The 24,547-nt window shown below is 39.1% G+C and overlaps 1 protein-coding gene across 1 annotated transcript in view; it reads left to right on the top strand.

Annotated features, from left to right (window-relative positions):
* The window catches only part of LOC126297570 (Down syndrome cell adhesion molecule-like protein Dscam2), a 647,360-nt gene that overhangs the window by 528,464 nt on the left and 94,349 nt on the right, over positions 1-24,547 (top strand). Inside the window, exon 26 of the mRNA XM_049988565.1 lies at positions 8,287-8,426. Coding sequence (XP_049844522.1) covers positions 8,287-8,426 — 140 coding nt within the window. The remainder of the gene's footprint in view (positions 1-8,286; positions 8,427-24,547) is intronic.

The raw sequence follows: 24,547 nt of genomic DNA on the forward strand, positions 1-24,547 counted from the left end.
ATGAAAACTATATGAAATACTGTGAAACAGGAGACAGGACAACCAAAATGTTGTGATTGATAATTTACAAGTTGCAATTTTTTACAACCATTTTTAAACACAGCAGCTAAAATAGGATTAAATGGCTGAGTTAAAAAGCAAGAGAATACATTAAAACTGTCATTCCACAAAACTTTTAAGCATCTTGAAGTAGGGGTAACACCCTTCACTTAAATTAATAGAATAATAAAAAATTTTAAAAAATCCCACTGTTAATGGAATTTCAAACAGAATTCTAAAACGTAATAAATAATGGCTTTAGTGCTATATGTTGTGCATCACAGATTAAAATATGTTATTGTTAAACCTCTTTATAAGAAAGGTGACAAGTAAGACTTAAATAATTGTTGTTCTGTTTCCTTACTGACTTCGTTTTCTCGCAATTAAGTAGAAACAACGGACTTGGCACATCACAGTTTGGATTCCAGAAGGGTTACTTTACAGAGGATTTTATTTACACATTTGCTCTCAAATATTACATCCCTTAAATAATGAAATATCATCAGTTGATATCTTTTTTTATTTTTCCAAGGTTTTCAGTTTATTTATTTATTTATTTACATTTTCGTTGTGTGGATCCATCGTACTGATGGCTTTTGCAAACGTCAGACTTAGTACTATGGTTATATTTATACTTATAAAATACACTGTATTCTGTAGCTGTTGCTTCTTATGTCTATTTTTTACATTTATCACCTTACAACTGATATGCTAATGCCTCATGTTATAATCACTATCTTAAAATTCTTTGAAAGAATATAAACATTTTTCTATTAGAAAATATTTTAATTTTGTTTTAAAAACATTTCCCATGTACGTTCTTAGAGAGTTTGGTAGCTTGTTATACCAAATCAGACCACTGATATATGGACTTCTATCAGTCATTTTTAACGTTGTTCTGTTACGGAAATAGTTACACTTTGTTCTTGTGTTGTGATCGTGTACAACACTGCCCTTGATTGCTTTTGTTAGTTGACTTATAAAAAAATACAACTGTTTTGAAGATATGTAGAGAATATATTGTCAGATATTCATGCTGGGCAAACACTTCACGACATGAATCTCTATGTCCCATCCCCTGCGTAAGTCTTATTGCTCTTTTCTGCAGTAGTAGTACTCTTTTTAAATGTACATCAGCTGCACAGCCTCATAATTCAATTCTGTAATTGAGAAAGAGGTAAAGTGTTCCATAATATACTGGTTTCAGTGCTTGGCTAGGAACTATCTTTGTGAGCTGGCTGAGGAGATATATGGCACTACTGACTTTTCCGCATACGAAATTAATGTGGTATGTCCACTGCAAATTTTCTTCAACATATACACCCAGGAATTTACAGTTACCATTTTCTGTTGCAGAGATATTACACACACTATTCATATTGTTGTGATGAGAACTGCTTGTTTTAAATGTCAGTAGTTGAAATTTTGTGACATTCACCTTGAGTCCCTGATCATTGAAGTATTTTGTTACTTCTGTTACACCACTAGTAGCAAGAGATTCTAGCCCTTTAGATTCTCTTCCATAGAATAATATTGACATGTCATCTGCATAGCTTACAATATGGGAGTTAATGGGTTGTGCAATGTCGTTAATATATATAAGGAAGAGAAAGGGTCCAAGGATTGAGCCCTGTGGTACACCTTGTAACACAGGTTCACTGGTGGACTGGGAGTTCATGATTTTATTATCTATTTTGTATGACAATTTAGTGCTTTGCTTATGATTCAACAGGTACATGGTTAAAAGATTCATGGCTTGATCCCCAATACTATAAGATTTTAACTTTTTAAGAAGTACCCTATGGTTTACCGTATCAAATGCTCTTGTCAGGTCCAAAAATAAACCTGCAGTCTGCATCTTCTGGTCCAACAGACAGTAAACTTCATGGATGAACTGTGTAACTGCTGTGGTTGTACGTAGCTCTTTTCTGAAGCCATGTGTGAATCTACAAGCAGTTTATGTTTTGTGAAAAAGGCACTTAGCTGAGAAAGGATAATGCTTTTGAATATCTCGCTAAAAGTGGGAATCAGTGATATTCGTCTATAGTTGGAGACTTCTTCCTTACTTCCCTTTTTACACACTGGTTTCACTACACTCATTTTTAGAAATGTTGGATACATGTTTTCTCTAATGCTGCAATTAATCAGGTGAGTAAGAGGTTTAGAAATTTCTTTTAAGCATGCTTGTGCAGATCATATTACTCTCCTACAAAAACTTAAGTTTTATGGAACTGATGGCTTTACACAAACTGCTTGAATCATACTTAACAATCAGAAAGAAGAAAGTTGCCCTTGAAAGGAGAGAAAATTTTAATGACTAGAGAGAAATCACAAAGGGAGTCCCACAATGTTCAATTTAGGGTCCACTCCTATTCCTTATGTATGTGAATGACCTTTCACTTAACATTTATCAAGCAGAAGTGGACCCTTTTGCAGATGATACTAGTGTCACAGTAAATCTCTTCAGAGAGAAAATAGCAGAAGAAATTGTTAATGATGTTTTCAACAAATTATTAAATCTACATTCAGTTCTATACAACAGACAGAGTCATAACAGTAACTGATGTAGCAAATGAATGGGAGACTGTAAACATGGTAGACTACTCCTTTGTGTGTGTGTGTGTGTGTGTGTGTGTGTGTGTGTGTGTGTGTGTGTGACCGCGTGCGCGCGTGTGCGTACATACTAATGAAAACTTTAACTGGAAGTATTGTACCACCAAGCTGTTCAAATAATTAAGTTAGCTGCTTTATCTCTTCATATAACTGCTAGTCTCAGAAACAAATCAACCTGCTGGTATTCATTGCACATTTCACTCAATAATGTCTTGTGGAATAATTTTCTGGGGTAGCTCATCAGTTAGAAAGAAAGTACTGATTTCAAAAAAATGTATAGTTAGAATAATATGTGGTGTTCATCCTTGGTCATTGCACCTCTTTAAGGAGTTAGGAATTGTAACTGCAACATCACAGTACATATATTTGATAATGAAATTTAACAACAAAAATAATCAAGATTTCAAAATATAATGTAATTGGATAGATAAAAAAAATCTACTCACCAAGCAGTAGCAGGAGAACACAAATCATGTTCTCCTGCTGCTGCTTGATGAATAGATTTTTTATCTATCGAATTACGGTAATGAAATTTGTCATAAATAATCTACCATAATTCAAGAAGAATAGTGATGTTCATACCTACAACACTAGAGGGAAAAATGTCCCTTATTACCCATTACTATTGGTGGCTCAGAAAGAAATTCAATATGCAGCAACAAACATTTTTGATCATTTGCCCAATAATCTAAAATGTCTCATAGGTTTCAAAGTACATTTTAAATCTAACCTCCAATCATTTCTCATAGACAATTCCTTCTTTTCCATTGACAAATTTTTGTTTAAATACTGCTAGCCTGAATAAAAAATTGAAAGAAATTAGTTTTTTAGTGTAGTTATGTGATTAGGACTAAAAATAATATGGGCATTAATTTTAACATTAATCATGTATACTTATCTGTAAACTGACTCATTCCATGTCCTGTATGCTCTATGTATCTGACTAAGGTATTAACTTTGTTATGTGCAACACCATAAAAAAATATTTTTCCCAGCTTGTACATAACAGAAGGATAGCTGATATGACTCCAATGTTTAACAGAAATCTATAACGTTTTCTCATATTCATTTTGCCTTTCTTAGTGTAAAGTAGCAGGAATTTGTGAAATGTAGATAAACACACTATATTACAATACATAGTCAATACAAGTACAAGTATGAAATACATCACTGCTGAAAGGTATATAGAACTCCACAGGCAAACTGACAAGGCTATGGGAACAACAAGCCCCACAATGGTTCCAACTGCAGTTATGTCAAAAGCAATAATCTGTCAGCTAAGGGTGATGCCGAACCCAACAATATGCATAGATGAGGAAACAGTGGTTCTCTCTTTAACACAGATGTAAATAAAGTGATTAGCTCAAGTTTTTCTTCTGTGGGGTGGGTACTCCCCTGAGAAGTACAAAATGCAATGCAACACCTAAATGCCAGGCAAAGTGACATTCAGTGGAACAGTTGAAAGTCAGATCAAAGATATGAACTCTGGTCATGTTAACCTGGTCCATTTGTGTTTTCACCTATGGTGCAGCTGCATTAAAATATGAGAGAAAGGATAGCAGCAAACTTGATATGTCCACATATGTGTACTACAGTGGTCAGTATGTAAAGCCATAATTGCAGTACCATACATGATGAAATAAAACTCCAATTTCATCAGGCTCGGCACCTTGTAAACATTCAGGTTTGTAATAAACATGTCAGGAAAGTTGTCAGATCACAAATAATTGTCCAAGCTGGTCAGATAGACTACAGTTGCTTCCTGAGAGCCCTGCAACTTTTTAGTTTATTTTTCTGTTCATCCCAACAGAAACAAAAGACAGTTTGAAATGAAGGTGCATTTAATTTTCATACCAGCAGTGCAAGGCCTGAAAGCAAGTGTAAAAAGTTGTTATTTACATATAGAACATAAGGTCAGAGATTTCATCCATTAGCCAACAGTATCCCTTAACAGTATGTACAACGACATCATGAACACCTTGACCAAAACACACCACTGTTTCAATACCTGTGGGATAGGGTGATTAAAATTTTCAATACTGGTATAGACAAAGCATTTCTACATGTGAAGAATGGTGTTATAACTTAATGGAATAAGTGCCTAACATTACTTGAACTTTTTGGTTGGAGATTACAACACAGTACACCCAGCGGATATGCATGTGTAACTTACAGCCATCTTTCATACTTTAACAATGCCCAAATCACAGCAACCAATCAGTCAGATAGCTGGCTGCAGTGCAAAGGCTACAGAATGAATGGCGATGAGGTGGCATCAGGATATAAAGTCATCAAGAAAAATATCCATGGGTTGCACACAAGAAGACCATACATACTGGCAAGTATTCAAACTCCTTATCCTGTTATAACCTTGTTATCCTGACTCCACCTCATCACCATTTGTTCTGTAGTCTTTGCACTGCAATCAGCTATCTGATCGATGAGTTGCTATGATTTGGGCATTGTTAAAGTATGAAAGATGGCTGTAAGTTACACATGCATATCCTCTGGGTGTATTGTGTTGTAAGTGCCACCGAAAAGTTCAAGTAATGTTAGACACATATTACATTAACTTGTGTGCCCTTCATGACCAGGGAACAAAATGGCATATTCCAGCAGGACAAAGCAAGATCCTCACATTGCAGTTCACACCACACCGTGACTGTACAGTTCCTTGACTGGCCTGCCAAACCTCCTGATTTGTCACCCATGGAGCATGTCTGGGATTCTGTGTGAAGACTGGGATTCAGTGTGAAGACACATGCTTTCATACCAGCCTACAGCCATCATCATTCATGAACTGACACAACACTTGTTTCAGGGTTGGCAGTAAATATCTCAGGATGAGAATGAGAGATTGTTTGCCTCCATGCCATAAAGAATGTTTTCTTGCTCACGCCTCTTATGAAACAAATCCCACTGTTAGATACAGTAGCTTCCCACACCATGATTCAACAAGTTGGAGATACAGGTCTACTCTATACTTTCTGTTCCATACTTGTTCAATGAACAGTAATGTTTGAATTGTATCAGTTGGCATTCTTTTCTCTACCTGTCTTCTTGTCTATGTAGTAACAACTTGGGCTTTAACATTTTATCTTTTATTCATATATTTGTCATTTTCTTGGATTCAGCATATTTTCAACTGCAAATTTAGGTAACAAATCTACAATACCATGAAAACTTTGGGACATTACCTAATGATTTTCTGCTGCAAAGTAGGTCTCTGACTGGCATCCCACACATAAAAAATTAAGGCATTTTAAAATGGCACTAATATTGTATCTTTTTAATAAATTGTATTATAGTGTTGATGAATAAATACAATCTTAAACTATATAGAAACTAGTGAAGCTAACTGCTTTCTAAAATCTGGATTAGTTCCTGTAGAATACCTCAGTAACATAATCAGCATTACTGCCTGTCGTATGAATTGTAAATATTTTCTAATCTTTAAATTTCAGCCATTTGTACAAAGCAAAGGATTATAGTCATGGAGATGCCACAAAACTGGAAATATTACTGTGCTTTTACAATTATTTAGAGTTATTGTTGTTTAGTCATAAGAAAAGTGTCATGATTTAATGTAAATATGCTTCCTTTAACAGAAAAAAATGTAAGCTATGGTCACACAATGATGTAAAAATCATCTTGCTTTTAATTGGAAAATAAATTATTAAGAAGAGCATGAAGACATTAACCTGTATATATACATTTGCTGACAGTTTTATGCATGCAAACGTATTCATGTTTTAATAGATATACAATTCGTAATCATCACATAAATTCACATTGTCTCACTCATCATCTCACAAAAATTGACTTTTCCAATATCAATTTGTAACTATGTACAAAAATGATGAAACAGACCACACAATCAATTAATCATGAGCACACCAGTTGCAGCTTTAACTGAGGTTGCTCACATCTTGGCAACTGATCTGCACACAGCTCTGTTTAAAAAGAACAGCCTGGCATAGTTATAGAGATGAGATGTGCTGAGCATATCTGCTTTCATGCCCAACAGTTATATCCATATTGTGACCACAATACATGAAATATTCACCAGCTCAAAATAGTTCAGAGTACAATATGATGATTTACAAATTAACATGTCAGATAGTGGGTAGAAAGTCATACTCTATCTATTCTCAATTTCACAGTGCAATCAGAAAAAAGTTAGAGTATCATAGCAGCCATTCACCACCCAGAATCAATCACTCACTCAACCAAAAAATGCACTCTATCACTGGTAGGTTTGCCTTCTTCGAAAACCAATGTAAAAGATTGTTCAAGACCTCAGTGAAAAGTGCTTAGCATTGCTCCCTTGAGTGCACAACTCGAAAAAAGTCTGCCTCCAGGACTCCAGTGCTGTTCTACCACTGCCTGCTTCTCCACTGCCTGAAGACCATCCCCACCAAAAATACATTGTTATTAAGTTCTACAGACACGATTTGATCCAATTTGCCCACTTCCTGGATTAAACTAATACATTACAACAACATTTAAATAAAGAAACAATGTAAACATTTGGTTACATTCAGACCATGCACAATAAATATAAATAAAGGTATGTTTATAAATAAATAAGCCATCATTCTTGCAGAAGTGTGCTCATGTTAAATGACAACAAATTTTCATTAAATTTGTTTAAGAAATTACTTTGGCCTCTCTGATACAAGCATCTTTTGGCCCTGTTTTCAAAGGTGGTGTCAGCTAACATATGCGATTCATATTGTTTGTTGAAAATGCATGAAGCATTTAAAAGTTGCCAATTCAGAGGTTCATTTTCAAAATGTTTAGTCATTGTAAAATGTTAACTCCCATAATTTTAAAGATATGTGTAAAGGTGAGCCTCTAAGGGCTGCCCATACCTTCAGCCACAGCACTTTGGTGGCCCTGGGGCTATCATCCAGCATTCAGAGTCACAAGTTAATTCACCTCACCTTGTATCAAATCCTGGGAGGTGAATAACTTGCCCACATACATGTAATGTTACAACTTTCATATGTGCCTATTTGCTTAGTGAAACTAAATGGGTTTCTTTTGATAGAAGAATCTTGGTAACATGATCTCCCTTTTAACATCTTTCTATTTTACATCCTCTTTTTCAGTTTTCTCTCAGTATCAGTGTGACTGTGTAAAAGATGTATATCTTATTCCTGATAAACATTCCACTTTTAGCCTTGATTATTAAAGCTATAGTCAAACCAAAGGGTAGTTCGAATGCCATGGTGCTACCCTAGGCACCTGTTGGGTGTGGCAAATCTTGCCTTCTTTCAACCTATGTTTTCAACAAATTATTAAATCTCACCACACCGTATGGGGGAAGAAGTGAGGGCTTGCACATATGGAATATGAACTACTGTGCAATTCAGTTTTGTCAGATACACTTAGTATCATTGCCATTAGTGAAATGCATGTTAAAGAAGGCAAAGAAAAATCTTGGCTCTGAGTGAGTCTTAACCTCTGATCTGTAGTCTGATGCTGATCCTCTGAACCAAGCTAGTTTAGTGCTAAATTAACTGATTCTTACAATAATGGCAATGCAATAAATCATATTTTCCATTAACTGTACCTGATGCTACAACAAATTTATTACAAATACATCTGTTGATTACTAATGTGTTTCAGTTCCTGGCCCACCAGCTGCCATGAAGGCCTTCTCATTAACATCTGATTCAATTCTGGTTTCTTGGCTGCCTCCAGAGAATCCTAATGGCATAATTACACAGTATACCATTTACTGCAATGGTAAACACCATCTTTCTAAGGTTAGTTTTGATGTAAATTAGAATATTCTTAAAAAATTACTGGAATGACTGACTCAACTGGCATCAAAAATTTGATTACAGAAGAGTTATTTTACAGTAAGCTTTTAACAAGAGAAATAACCTAGAAGGAACAACTCCCATTTATAACACAAAAAAGAACATGTATAAAATTATGAGACATAACCACTGGCCTTCAGGAAAAATTTCGGTACTAGCATTTGTCATATATAAAAGCACATACATTATGCTACCTTTTGGAGTGGGCATGGAATTACAATCATAAATAATCACTTGCACTCCAGTCACTTACTATGAATACTTTTATTCTCAACATGTATAGCATAGAGTGCAAACTACAGAGAACTGATCTGGCAAAGATACAGTTTTCTTGCTGCGGTAGGGCAGCAATATTATTGGAAGGGATGGGGAGCGGAGGGGGTGTAGAGCCAGTGGCTCTACATCCCCACAGAGCACACCCTCACAAGTGCGGAGCATTGTGACTGGTGTACATCGTGATGTGTTGTCTGGCTGCCGATGGCAAGGGCCAATATATTGGAGTCCATCAGCTGTGTGATCAGCTGTAAAGGGCGGCTGGCTCATGACATTAGTGGCAGTGTTAGTGGAGCAGTGGCGGTGTCTGTTGAGGTGTTGGTGGCTGGTGATGCAATGTCCGGTGTTGGTGAGGCTGTTGGTCCACTGGCAGCAGTGTCCAGACTGTCAGTCATTGTTATGAAGGGCTGACACAAGCAGGCAGCCATCTGAAGAAAGAGTGGATTTCAAATCTGCTGTGTCAATCATAGGTGGAAGGGGTGTGGAGTGCTCTAATGTCGTCGAGACTGTGCTGTAATCCAACTGTCTATTGTCGAATTTGGCCATATCCATGAGTAGTGAGTCCTGCAGTGTCTTCTGGGAGGTAGTCTTGCATGTCTAGGCCGACTGTAAATTGGTTTGAGGGGCCTTGAGCTGGGGTTGGTGTGTCCACCACTAAAGTCCACGCCAGTTTTAGGTGGTACAATGACACTGTTGTCGTTTTTCCAGCTTACAAGATATCAAAAGTTTTTGGACCTTGTTTTAACACCTTGAATGGGCCACTGTATGCATGGTGGAGGGAAGGTTTCATGGTGTCAGTCCTGAGCATGGCGTGTGTACAAAATTGGAGGTCCTTGTGCACAAAGATGGTTGGTTTGACATGATAGGATGATAGTGGTATGCAGACATGGCAGATATGGTCTCTGACACTTTTACTATGTCCAACAGATTGACGCCCTTAAAGTCTGTGGTTTGTGATATGAATTCTGCTGAGAGAGTGATCAGTATCCTGTAGAGCACTTCTACCAGTGACGCATCCCTATCTTCTTTGTATGCAACTCAAATGCCCAGCAGCACCCATGGGAGGGCCTCCATCCTCTCCTGGTCATGGCATAGAAGTGCTGTCTTGAGGGTGTGGTGCCATTGTTCCACATGTTGAATGGATTGAGGATGGCAGGCCATCATGTGGAACCGGTGACAACTGCAGAGGTGGCAGAGTTCAGAGAACAGGGCGGACTCAAACTGCTAGTCCTGGTCAGTTGTCAGGGGCTCTGGGCATCCAAAGCAAGGAATCCATAGTGTGATGAAACTGGGGCGATGGTACCGGCCAATAAATCTGTCAGAGGTGTGGCCTCCACCCATTGAGTTGTCCTGTCTATGGCTGACAAGATGTACTTGTATCTGTTTGAATCTGAAATTGTTGTTACCTCAATTAATTATGGTTCATAGACTTTCATATGGGGGTTGCAGTGGTCTGCATTCTGCATCATTATGTAATAGCACATGTGAACAGGGGATAAATCTGCAGTGTCTGGTTTGTTCCTGAGGCTCCCCTGTATGAAACTGACATATGAGGAATCACAACTTCATAGTAAAGTCTGACGGTGTGATGTTTTCATCTCTCAAATTGTGAATGGACTCTCCAGGCAGACATAATGATTGGTTGTACACCAATTCTGCCCCTTGTGGCTCTGAATCCATTCTTGAAAACTGTTCACAATCCTAGTTTCTGTCCTCTTGTCTGTTTCGTGACATAAAAAGTTAAATTTCAATTGCCAGTGCAGGCATTCCACAACACCATTTGCTGTGGGACGATAAGTGATGGTCCTTATTCATTTGACACCTGTAAATGTGGCAAAGGCTTTAAAGAAGTATGTCTCAAATAGACATTATTCTTAATGGTATGCCAAACTAAACAATCCGTCCTCTGAAAAACATTTCTGTCACAGTCTCCGCAATGATGTCTGCCACTGGTACTGCTTCTGGTCCTCTCAGGTATCTGTCTATGATCGTAAGGCAGTAAATGCAGCCTTTGTACATTGATAGTGAGCCTATAATATCCATGTGGACATCATAAAATTGCTGGTTAGATATTATAAATGTAACCAGTGGTGCCTTGACATGTTGTGTGATTTTGTTGTTTTGACAGGCCACACATTGTCGGATATTCAGTTTATAGTTGAATTTCATGCTGGACCAGATAGAACATTGTTTGTCATGCTTCATGGTTCCTCAGTCTCCGGAATATGCTACATTATGTGCTGAAGTGATTGCCTGAGGTCAAAATTTCTGCAGAACAAATGGCTATGTTTGGCCTATGTGCATCCTTCAAAAGTTCATTCAATGGTGCTATTATTGATGCATGATGTCACAAAAACCACTGGTAGAAAGTTGTTACAGCAAGACAGTCCACAACTGCTGAACTGTAACTGCCCATGTACACACACACGGCTTCCACTTTGTCTTGCAGTGGTCAGGTGCCACATACATCCACTATGTAGCCAAGAAACTGGACTTTCTTATGCCAAAACTACAACTTCATTGAATTCTGCACGTTATCTCATCCATGACTTGCTGAAAAGTCTATGCTGCATTACAGAGCTCAAATGGCATTCATATGAACTCAAATAAACCAAATTGCATGGTGACAGCTGTCTTGGGAACGTCTTCAGGAGTAACCAGAAACTGATAGTATGCTCTCAACAAATCTATTGTTGAAAAAAAAATCGTTTTGCCTTGTATCCCAGTAGAGAAATCCCATATATGAGGCATGGGATATCTGTCTCGAATGTTCTCACATTTAATTGCCAGTAATCACCACAGGAGCACCAACAATTCCTCTTTCTGGGTACTACATGAAGAGGGGCTTGGCAGCTGCTACTTCAAGAGTGGCAAATACCTTGAGCTAACATGCTATGAAACTCTTGTTTGATAATTTGTAACTTAGCCAGTGCTAAACATCAAGGATGTGCATAAGTTGGCAGGCCTGGGGTAGTGAGGATATGATGAACTGTTGAGCGTTTGACAGGTGCTAACATAATTGATTGCCTCATGATCTCCTGGAAATTTTTTGATATATTTGATGTCCCCAGCAATCACCTGACTGTCATAGTAGTAGTATAGTTCACCTTACCTAGTACAGCCATATTTGTTGTTGTGTCACTTAATTGCTGTTTACATAGGTCTGGTACCAGATTGTAGAACACCAGGAAGTCTGCTCCCAGTATGGGGTGTCAGCCACAGTAAACCAATGTATGATGCAGTCCAAGATTGATCAGTAAAATGACATGTCTGGAGGTCATAATCTTCACATCATTTGCAGCATATAGGCAAGCATCATCATGGTTACGTTGTGGGATACACTTATATTTCCACTCCGATGTCTCTCAGGTATTGCACCTTTGTCTTGCGGTCTGTAATAAACAAACGTCATGTGTTGCCAGCGGACATGGTTGTAGCTGTTACTGTATTGGCATCACAATTTGCTTCACAAAGTAGTATATACTCCCGAGCATCTTCACCGAATTATCTATGGTACAAACAAATGTTGTGTGTTGCTGGCGAATGACTTTGACTCCTTGATCATCAACATGTGTGTTGCCTTTCATGAGTTTTTGTAGCACAGTTGCTTGCATTGTAAGCCCAATTAGTTTAGACTGTAGTGATGACATTGCTGAAGTTGTGTTACCTTGTGCAGTAGCCATCATCATGACATTTGTCATTTGATACATTTCTGAAGCTGTTTGTGCTGGGGTGTTCAAGTCTCTGGGACATAATTTTGAAATCACCTGTGCATCCATCAGTAGTTAGGATAGCCGTATATTGCAGAAAAAATCATAACTGACAGTATTACTTGCCAGAATACACAGGTGATGAAGTAGCTGCGATGGAGAACTGTCATGTCATTCCTCTTTCCATTAAAGCTTTTCTAGACATTTAGATTCAGACTGGGGCAGTCACATATTCAATGCATTCTTTATCTCAGCAAATCATTTAGTTTCTGGAGGCATAGCAGGAATGTCTTGGACTTCTGCAGCAATATCTTCCATTAATGCAGGTACCACAGAGCTATATTTCATTTCACCTGCTGTAATCTGTGCTAAGATGAATTGGCTCTCTAATTGCACAAACCAAAGAAATAGGTTATGTTGCCAAAAAGATAGTGGCTTAATTGTAAACCTGATGATAACTTCATTACTTGAGGCTGACTCAGCAGGCACTAGCAAGGAAGTCATCTTTGTGGTAAATAAGAAATTGACATGGATGGTGCAGGAGTATTAGTTGTAGTTTTGACGTGGTGCGGAACATTGAAGCCAACACGGAAGTACTGTTATGTTTGATCGAGTTGAGACCACCAATTATATTTGGTGAGCTCTTCAAAAGATTTATTTCCACATATGAATTAATTACACAGAACTATGCAGTTTGCATGACATTCAGTGCCAATGAGGCAAAAGAAGGAAAAACTATATAATCTAAAACAAGGAATAAACACAGTGCTGCACAGAACCATAGAACTATCTTACAGCCAACCATCTAGGGCACCTTGCCATGGTTCACATTGCTCCCCCCCCCCCCCCCCCCCCCCTCTCAGACTTTTTTTAGTCCTCCTCGGGCTCAGGTATGTCTGTGTTGTCCTTATCATAAGTTAGATTAAGTAGTATGTAAGCCTAGCGACTGATGACTTCAGCAGTTTGGTTCCATAGGAACTTAACACAAATTTCCAAACTCTCTTACAGTCTACACCACTGTACTGTGGAATATATATAGTGGGAGTCACTACACCCCTAATGGTAGGCTGCAGGCAGTTGTTACAGAAAGATACAACTTAAAAATTAAGAAGAAATAGCACACAAGTACAAAAAAGTGATTGATATGCGTAGAAGAGGGAATTGTTTACAGAACCTTTGGCCAATGGAAATGTCAGGGACATGATAATCAGAAATAGCAATGTAATATAACTGTCAAGGCTGCTGAAGACTAAAATAAAATGCCTTTGGACAGATTTTACAGACTAACGAACTAGTATTTTTATTAGTAAGATTCCATAAACAATTTTTTGTCAGTCTGAACGTAAAAATCATATTCATAAGTTCTCTTTGAGAAAAAAATCAACAAAAAATGCTGTTTACAATGCAAAGACTTCCACCATGACAAAATATTTCAGTCACTCAAGATATACACACTATCAAAACCTATAAATTTGGTAATAGCTCAGAAAGAAATTTTATCCACATAAAGGTAAAAAAAATGTACATATACTATGAATTTTGTAGAAGTAGATTCGCAGGTAAGATCTGAGAACATGAGAAGTCAGTGAGAGCAATGAAAGTGTCAGAGGTGGAAACGAACAAATCTGAAACCTGTAACTCATGTGATATTTATTTATTTACTTCATTGTGAGTTCCACTGATTCCAACAGCATTAGGGTTACCAGGATACAGACCAAGTCAGCATTTTTACAACATTTACAATTATTGAATTTACTGTCATGGGTATAGTAGGGTAGAATATGATAGATTCATGATAATATTCATATCAACCAATTTTAAATCATAACACATGAAAATAAATAGGGTACAAACACTGGTGTGCAAAAAAATAAGAACATAAATAGCTTTCACATGAAGTGTGACTGCCAAGTAACATAGCTTGATGAAACTTGTACCAAACGTAGAAAGAACTTGGTTCTTAATAGGGTGTGAAATCTCCATGGATGGCAATGCATGCTGGGGCAATGTGCTCCCATGCTGGCCACTAGGTTTTAAGGAGTTCTTGTGGTAGTGCATTCCATTCCTCCACTAGTACTGGATGGTCACTGATGTATGTAGACATGCTGCAGTACATCTCCTCAGTGTATCCCATACATGTTCGTTGGGATTTAGGTCTGGGGGAATGAACAGGCCAGCCCATTTCCCAAGTATCCTCTCATTCCAAGAGCTGCTCCATCTGCAGTGTTTGATGTGGTCATGCAGCATCATCCCTAAAAATGAAGTCAGGGGGCCAAATGCAACCCTGAAAAGAAATACGTGGAGTAGGAGTACAGAGTCACAATAATGTTGTCCACTGAGTGTACCACATTCAAAGATTTGAAGGTCAGCATGCCCCTATAACATTATGTCTTCACACACCATGACACCTAGGCCACAAAAATAATCACATTTGAAACGTTTCTGGGTGTGTTATATGTTCCCACCCCTTATCATATGAGAGTACACCAAGCATTGTCGAACATGATTGTTTTGATGGTCTATGTGTAATGTTGTGAGAAGGTGTAATGTTGCATGGGCATACTGTCCTCCAAATCTTTCAGCACAGTACAATTTTGTTGTGATACTGCACTCCTTCTGCTTGTGTATCTTTCCAGGGTTGCATTTTGACCTGACTTCACTTTTATGGATGACACTGCATTATCACATCAAATAGTGCAAGTGGAGGAGCACTTGGAATGAGAGGATATTTGGTGGATAGATTGGTCTGCCCATTCCCCTGATTTAAATCCCACAATCATTGTGTGAAGCACTGGGGAGATGTATTGCACCATATCCACATGCACCACTTGTAGGGTGGTGGGTTAAATTATTATTGTTAAAGTTGTTGTATTACACTGTCTTTCTCACGCGAGCCTGGCAACTAATTATGTAGTCAGCGAGAAAGCGAAGAGAAACATACTGACCTTAGTTTTCAGTCTGCATAGCCACATTCTGGTCCAACCCACTGAAAGAAACGTTTATATTCTCCTTCTACTTAGTGGGATCAGGACTATGATTTTTAAATGAAAGTATAAAGTTCTATTTAACAAATATATTGATAAAAATTTTGCACGTACATTACTTGGAAATTCACTATGTTCAATTGAAAGCTAATCTTTCTATTCTAACAGCACATTTAGCAGTTCAGAGGCGTCTTCTATGGTACATTCCTACTAGACTATCTTTCGTCCTGACTAATAATGCTGAAATGAAAGTTTGCAATAAATGTTCAAAATTAATGCTCACTACAAAAGTGGAAATAAGTTACCACTTTCCATGCGGATTTATAATTCTCATGGACAGCATACTAACAGTTACTTCTAGGTGAATTCTAAGTGATCTAGGATGGTGTACAGTCCTCAGTAGTTCCCTATTCATTTTTACCACAAAATATGCACTTTGACACAGTCTGGCTCTGATGTCATCTGAGGCAGAGTGCTATCCGATGTTTAACAGATGTGGATCTTACAGTGGCTGAGTGTGAAGTGAACCTTCCTACTGCCTCTTGGGCTGTATTTATATAGGTGCTGGAGCAGATGGCCAAGGGAACATCTGTTGTCTACAGCTTTCGGCATACTTCAGCAGCCTCCTATTGACCACTTTCTTGGGCACATAATATTTAATAACGTAGCTATAAATTAATACAGAAACTTCTTAATTTTTACATGTATTCAGATAAGTTGTTTGAAAGCACAGAAAAAGTTTCCACTTGCTTCAATAAAAACTTTGCCTTCTAGAATTTTTATATTAGAACTAATGGTAGATCATTACTTCTGATCCATACCTTTACTAGAACTTATATCGGCTGTTATTAATACTACAACTCTACACTTTCGTATAGCTCTATTAGCTGGTAGGTTATATCATCTATCATAACCAAAATTCTCCATTATTAAAATTACAGGTACTTAGTCTACTATAAATGGGTATATTTTATTTACAAAATTGGTTTTTTACTAAACGCCACTGTTTCCTGTGCCTGTACCCTGACATCAATATGGGATATGATCACCATGCACTCGTACACAGGGCACACAATCAATGGGTTGGCATATTCTGTATCAGATGGTCGAGCAGCTGCTGGGGTATAGCCTCCCATTCTTGCACCAGTGCCTGTTAGAGTTCCTGAAGTGTCCTAGGGGTTTGAAGATGTACAGCAATACGTTGACCGAGAGCATCCCAGATGTGCTCGATGGGGTTTAGATCAGGAGAATAGGCAGGCCACTCCATTCGCCTGATATCTTCTGTTACAAGGTACTCCTCTACGATGGCAGCTTGGTGGGGCAGTGCATTATCATCCATCATGAGGAAGGTGGGACCCACTGACCCCTGAAAAGTGGACTTACTGATGCAAAATGATGTCCTGATACACCTCACTTGTTACAGTTCCTCTGTGAAAGACATGCAGGTGTGTACGTTCACCAATCATAATCCCACCCCACACCATCAAACCATAACCTCCATACAGGTCACTTTCAAGGACATTAAGGGGTTGGTATCTGGTTCTTGGTTCACGCAAGATGAAAACCCAGCTAGAATCACTGTTCAGACTATACCTGAACTCATCCATGAACATAACCTGGGACCACTGTTCCAACAACCATTTACTGTATTCTTGACACCAGACTTTACGGGCTCTCCTATGACCAGGGGTCAGTGGAATGCACCTTGCAGGTCTCCAGGTGAATAAACTATGTCTGTTCAGTCGTCTGTAGACTGTGTGTCTGGAGACAACTGTTCCAATGGCTGCAGTAAGGTCACGAGCAAGGCTACCTGCAGTACTCCGTGGCCGTCTGTGGGCACTGATGATGTGATACCGGTCTCCTTGTGGTGTTGTACACTGTGGACATCCCATACTGTAGCACCTGGTCATGTTTCCTGTCTGCTGGAATCGTTGCCATAATCTTGAGATTACACTTTGTGACACAAGGAGGTCCCATGCTACGACCTGCTGTGTTTGACCAGCCTCCAGTCACCCTAGTATTCTACCCCTCATAACGTCATCAATATATGTTCTTTGAGCCGTTTTCAACACACAGTCACCATTAGCACGTCTGAAAATGTCTACACACTTACTCATTGCACCGTACTCTGACATGCACTAACACACCTCTGTGTACTGTATTTACTCGAATCTAGGCCGCACGCGAATCTAAGCCGCACCTGAAAAACGAGACTCGAAATCAAGGAAAAAAAAATTTCCTGAATCTAAGCTGCACCTGAAATTTGAGACTCAAAATTCAAGGGGAGAGAAAAGCATTAGGCTGCACCTCCAAATCGAAACAAAGTTGGTTCATTTTAATATGAGACACAATTTAGGTCGAATGAATGACGATACAGCTACAGTAGTTTGGTTCGAGTCGTAAGCTTAGCAGTTAAGCTTTACCAGGTAGCCATTGCTATACGTCAGGTGCTCCATCGGTATTTATACGGGTACCCTTCCTTTTTCACATGCTTCATCTGGTTTGGATTGATTGCTTACTTTTCTTTGATCTCATAAGTGCCGTTCTCTTTGTTATAGGTGTTTATGTCACTCTATGCTGAAAATGCATTACTGTACTGTGTCATGCATTGTTTGTCGCATTCTGATAATGACTGTTTACGGCCTATCGCCGCTCACAGCATGGCTTGCTTTTGTGCGCGCTACCACCGCTTACAATGAAAAAAAAGGGAGGAATTGTCTCATTAGCGAAACAGTGGCAAGAGACTGCTATTTGTTGTTACTTACACTGCTGCTTTCTTTGATAATGGTCAACAAGCGCCAAATAATCGACTGCGTATGATAGAAGATGTTCTGAACGAGAGTTTAGTGAAAATTTTTCTCTGTTTGAAAATCTTTGCAGACGCCTCTTTAGTACATTACATTCTGCATAGAAATTAGAGTCATCTTAGATTTAAAAATCTAGTCAATTGCCATGCTTCATTTCTGACTGTATCACTATTAGGCATAAGAATAATACGAATATAAACATGACATGATATGTATATTCTACCGCATTTGCTGTTGTCTCACTCTAGTTTCGTAGTTTATTAGGCAGACAGGATGTAAATGAGATAGCAGCAAACATGAAAGAATACATGGCAAAATGTTTATATTCATATTATTCTTGTGGTGAAGAGAATACTGCATGTGACTCACAATTCAGAAAAGTTCCTATTAGCAACCATCTCTTCTCACAGGTAGGAAAAAATTCAGGATGTAGAGTTGGCCATATTGACAAAAACCTCAGTCTTGCCAATCGGTTTTTCATAGTACATTGAAATGCTGCTACATTCGAAGATGAAAAATATGGAATTTGTATTTACTTCATTGGATAAAGTATGAAAATGCAGTGGTCGAAACTCGGGGTGGAGAAAAAAGCTCGTCTTCCACCTTTTTTAAAAAATTTATTTACTGACACAGAAGTTTTGGCGCCAGTATTTATCTTTGTGACTGCAAGGCAAACCTGTGGAGCGCTACATACATTCAACGGCAGAAGTTAGTTGTGGCGGCACCTACCAACATTTTTCAGAACCCGCCTACTTTGCACTTGATTCTAAGCCACAGGTGGTTTTTTGGATTACAAAAACTGGAAAAAAAGTGCGGCTTAGATTCGAGTAAATACGGTATGTGGACTGCTGCCAGCCCCACCGTGCAATGACCTCAGGTCAAATGCACTGCATGGTCATGCCCTGAGGTGATTTAAACCTGCAAACCGCCCACCAGAGCATTGTTTTGCCATGTGTCAGCATTATCCTTAATTTATGAGCATGAGTGTATAAGATGTAGCTTAATGTGGTCTCTCAGTTATGATTTTTAGTGTGACTTGAAGCATAAACCAAATTTTTACACTTCTAAATCCAATATTTAGTGCCTTTGATTTTTCATAGAAACATGGATTCCACTGTTAATTTTTTGTTTTATGGTTTTGGTACTTGCACCACTTATTTACAAGCTCTTTATGCACATTCTGACTGAATTCTTAGTTTGTAACCTTGTTGTGCCACTTACTTTTCTCTTAAAATGGCATTTTTATGGAAACCGTTAAGTCTAGGTACATAACAAATTGATATTTGAAACATTATTATACAAAAATATATTTTAACAAAGTTTTAAACGTACATTTTTATTTTTAATTTCATACTTAATTGTGGTGCAATACTTGTGTGCTATGTGCAAACGTATTAAGGTGACATGGAGCTACTATCAGTGAACTAGGGTAAGTCCCAGCACACTCGCTCGCCTCTGTATCTCACACATCCTGCAGCACATGCTTTGATTCACACTGACCATCCAGCTATTTGTCAAACATGCTGGTGCAAGAATGGAATGCACTGCCACAAGAACTCCTTACCAATCGTCTGGCCAGCATGGGAGCAGAGCATGCATTGCCATCTGTGATGATCACACACCCTTTCAAGAACCATATCCCATCTTCTGTAATTTTCATGGCTCCACCATGAATTGCATTGACATCATTGTAATTATTGTCATTGAATAAAAGTGTCATTTCTGTTCATCTCATTACATAAATTTCAGTTATCTTCTGTATTATATAGCAGCAGTTCTTTCTATGTATGGTCCAAGTTCCATTGAACTATGCTGCTTGGCAGTGGCACATCATGTGAAAGTTACTTTCATCCACCAATTTTGCACACCAGTTTAATAAAACAAGATGTGAGAATTTTATGCATACACTGTAAGACATTGGCAGTCATATTACTACTATCTTAATATTTGAAAATCAATATATCTTTTATAACAATAAATGATTTATATTCATGCTTGAACTAAATGGAACATCTCATTTATAAAATGACTACACACATACATGCTCAGTTGGGCTAAATTCTTTCAAACTGCTCTAGAATATCAATGTTTCAAGAGCAAGACTTTTCTTGCCTCTGGGCAGAGCATTGTAAACTTTTAAGCCTTTCTACACAAGAGGAAAGTTTGTCCGATTGCTATTTAAGTCCTGTTTTGATCTCATATTGTGGCCACAATATGCACTATTAGTTTCAAAATGAGAGTGTTTTTTTTTATTAATGAGTCACTGTAAAAACCTGTAGTTTCCAGAACAGGTTCCTTGGTGTCCCAGATGCACATCACAAGTAACATGTTAACTTTCTTCTATGCTATGATTTTTTTTAAAACAAGGGACTGATTACCCTAAGAGATAATGTCTTAAGGCAAAACTGCACAGAAATATACAAATTAAGTGGCTCTGACAGCATCCTTGTGTGTAGATGGTGTGATTATGTGTTAGCCGAAAGCTGCAGAATGATGTCTTTTGCCAGGTCTAGGATATGGTTAGACCAATTTAATTTACTACCATTGTATACACCAGGCAATCATTTGATCCATGATTTTTTACACCCATCACCCATCTTGAAAAGTGGTTTCGCACATGCATAATAGCTGGACCATTTCTCATGTTTTTGGTCCTGTGATGGTAACCCTTATCCCACAGGTACTGACTAAGGTAATGTGGGGACCTAAGTCTCTGCCCACAGGGGAAGTGCTGGGCATGGTTTGTATGTTCCTGTTATGTAAATGGCAGTACAGCACTGACTGTCTCCATGGGTGAGACTGATGTTGAAATTCAGCAATGTCCACTCTCACTTGCAAATCCTAAATCTCTTGTGGACTGATATGCTTGTTAATACCTTCCAGGTTTTGTACAACCCAGGCTGGTTACAGGCATTGTACTGGAACTGTGAATGGTTTTTCATTCAGTAGTATTTTGAATGAAACTTCCTGGCAGATTAAAACTGTGTGCCCGACCGAGACTCGAACTCGGGACCTTTGCCTTTCGCGGGCAAGTGCTCTACCAACTGAGCTACCGAAGCACGACTCACGTCCGGTACTCACAGCTTTACTTCTGCCAGTATCCGTCTCCTACCTTCCAAACTTTACAGAAGCTCTTCTGCGAAACTGCAGAACTAGCACTCCTGAAAGAAAGGATACTGCGGAGACATGGCTTAGCCACAGCCTGGGGGACGTTTCCAGAATGAGATTTTCACTCTGCAGCGGAGTGTGCGCTGATATGAAACTTCCTGGCAGATTAAAACTGTGTGCCCGACCGAGACTCGAACTCGGGACCTTTGCCTTTCGCGGGCAAGTGCTCTACCAACTGAGCTACCGAAGCACGACTCACGTCCGGTACTCACAGCTTTACTTCTGCCAGTATCCGTCTCCTACCTTCCAAACTTTACAGAAGCTCTTCCGTTTCGCAGAAGAGCTTCTGTAAAGTTTGGAAGGTAGGAGACGGATACTGGCAGAAGTAAAGCTGTGAGTACCGGACGTGAGTCGTGCTTCGGTAGCTCAGTTGGTAGAGCACTTGCCCGCGAAAGGCAAAGGTCCCGAGTTCGAGTCTCGGTCGGGCACACAGTTTTAATCTGCCAGGAAGTTTCATATCAGCGCACACTCCGCTGCAGAGTGAAAATCTCATTCTGGAGTATTTTGAATGTTTGCTTTTGTGCATAAGGACCCTGTACAGTCCACTATAAAGAGATTGCTGTGCCGCAGAGATTACGTCATATCCAAGTATCTGCCAGTGTCTTATGGATGAACAAGCATTGTTTGGCCTGATGTGGAGGCAGTGTACAGACAAAAGTGATATGCATTACAAACCAGACACAATGGGAAGGACCAGGCCCCTTTGCTTTTTTCTTTTATCACTCGTTTATTACATCAGAGAAATACACATTTTAAGTTATTGAACGCAGTTTTCCGAAATTCCTTCACCAGGGAAGACGAATGGAATATTCCAGAATTTGAAACACGAACATCTGCTAGCATGAGTTTCTTAGAAGTAGATACCTTAGGGGTTGCGAAGCAACTCAAATCGCTTGATACGGGCAAGTCTTCAGGTCCAGATTGTATACCGATTAGGTTCCTTTCAGATTACGCTGATACTATAGCTCCCTACTTAGCACTCATATACAACCGCTCGCTCACCGATAGATCTGTACCTACAGATTGGAAAATTGCGCAGGTCGCACCAGTGTTCAAGAAGGGTAGTAGGAGTAATCCATTTAACTACAGACCTATATCATTGACGTCGGTTTGCAGTAGGGTTTTGGAGCATATACTGTATTCAAACATTATGAATCACCTCGAAGGGAACGATCTATTGACACGTAATCAGCATGGCTTCAGAAAACATCGCTCTTGTGCAACGCAGCTAGCTCTTTATTCGCACGAAGTAATGGCCGCTATCGACAGGGGATCTCAAGTTGATTCCGTATTTCTAGATTTCCGGAAAGCTTTTGACACCGTTCCTCACAAGCGACTTCTAATCAAGCTGCGGAGCTATGGGGTATCGTCTCAGTTGTGCGACTGGATTCGTGATTTCCTGTCAGGAAGGTCGCAGTTCGTAGTAATAGACGGCAAATCATCGAGTAAAACTGAAGTGATATCAGGTGTTCCCCAGGGAAGCGTCCTGGGACCTCTACTGTTCCTGATCTATATAAATGACCTGGGTGACAATCTGAGCAGTTCTCTTAGGTTGTTCGCAGATGATGCTGTAATTTACCGTCTAGTAAGGTCATCCGAAGACCAGTATCAGCTGCAAAGCGATTTAGAAAAGATTGCTGTATGGTGTGTCAGGTGGCAGTTGACGCTAAATAACGAAAAGTGTGAGATTATCCACATGAGTTCCAAAAGAAATCCGTTGGAATTCGATTACTCGATAAATAGTACAATTCTCAAGGCTGTCAATTCAACTAAGTACCTGGGTGTTAAAATTACAAACAACTTCAGTTGGAAGGACCACATAGATAATATTGTCGGGAAGGCGAGCCAAAGGTTGCGTTTCATTGGCAGGACACTTAGAAGATGCAACAAGTCCACTAAAGAGACAGCTTACACTACACTCGTTCGTCCTCTGTTAGAATATTGCTGCGCGGTGTGGGATCCTTACCAGGTGGGATTGACGGAGGACATCGAGAGGGTGCAAAGAAGGGCAGCTCGTTTTGTATTATCGCGTTATAGGGGAGAGAGTGTGGCAGATATGATACACGAGTTGGGATGGAAGTCATTACAGCATAGACGTTTTTCGTCGCGGCGAGACCTTTTTACGAAATTTCAGTCACCAACTTTCTCTTCCGAATGCGAAAATATTTTGTTGAGCCCAACCTACATAGGTAGGAATGATCATCAAAATAAAATAAGAGAAATCAGAGCTCGAACAGAAAGGTTTAGGTGTTCGTTTTTCCCGCTCGCTGTTCGGGAGTGGAATAGTAGAGAGATAGTATGATTGTGGTTCGATGAACCCTCTGCCAAGCACTTAAATGTGAATTGCAGAGTAGTCATGTAGATGCATGTAGAATACAAAATTTAACTACATGAAATATTGCTCCCAGTAATAAGCAGTGAAAAAACTTAGTTGTTTTAAGGGTTTCTGCTGGCAAGAAATTTTAAGGAGCCAATGTAAGGTTTATATCAATTTAGCTCAGACGCGTAGCTAGTGATTGAATCACGACACAGACACTTCAACAATTTTGGTAACAAATGAATAGTATGAATTTGTACTCAGAGTAACCAACTAATCAACAGCCTTGCCACTGAATAAATAGTAGGCCATTTGGAATGAATTATCAACACCCTGCAACTAAGGGAGTTAATACCAACAGTCTTTAAATGCCTTGCTCCCCATTAAATAAAGAAACTTACAGTAATTAAATGAATAACGAATCAAACACACTACGCTACACTCAAACTCTTCACTGGAAGCCAAGCCAAAAAATGAAGATTCCATTAACTGACTAGCACTGAAATCACACTAAAGCTCATCTCTGTGTTCCCAGACACACATGGGGCAAACGTATTATACAAGACAAGATTTTGAGGGGAGCACATCAGTAAAACCGGTAGTGGAGCTAACTCATGCCACTGAAAATTAAGGTACTAGACCGGGGCACAAGGTGGTATACAATGAGGTTGCCTTAGTGCTACACTGTGCTCCAAAATATTAAGGAGGAGTGACACCAGGTCGCTCAAAGGGATGACAACACTTAATTGAAAAGACAAATGGTGAAAGCAGCAGTAACATCAAACACCTTCTCCGAGTTTTAACC

The sequence above is a fragment of the Schistocerca gregaria genome, chromosome 1 (genome assembly GCF_023897955.1).
Source record: "Schistocerca gregaria isolate iqSchGreg1 chromosome 1, iqSchGreg1.2, whole genome shotgun sequence".
In the NCBI taxonomy this organism is placed as follows: Eukaryota; Metazoa; Arthropoda; class Insecta; order Orthoptera; family Acrididae; genus Schistocerca; species Schistocerca gregaria.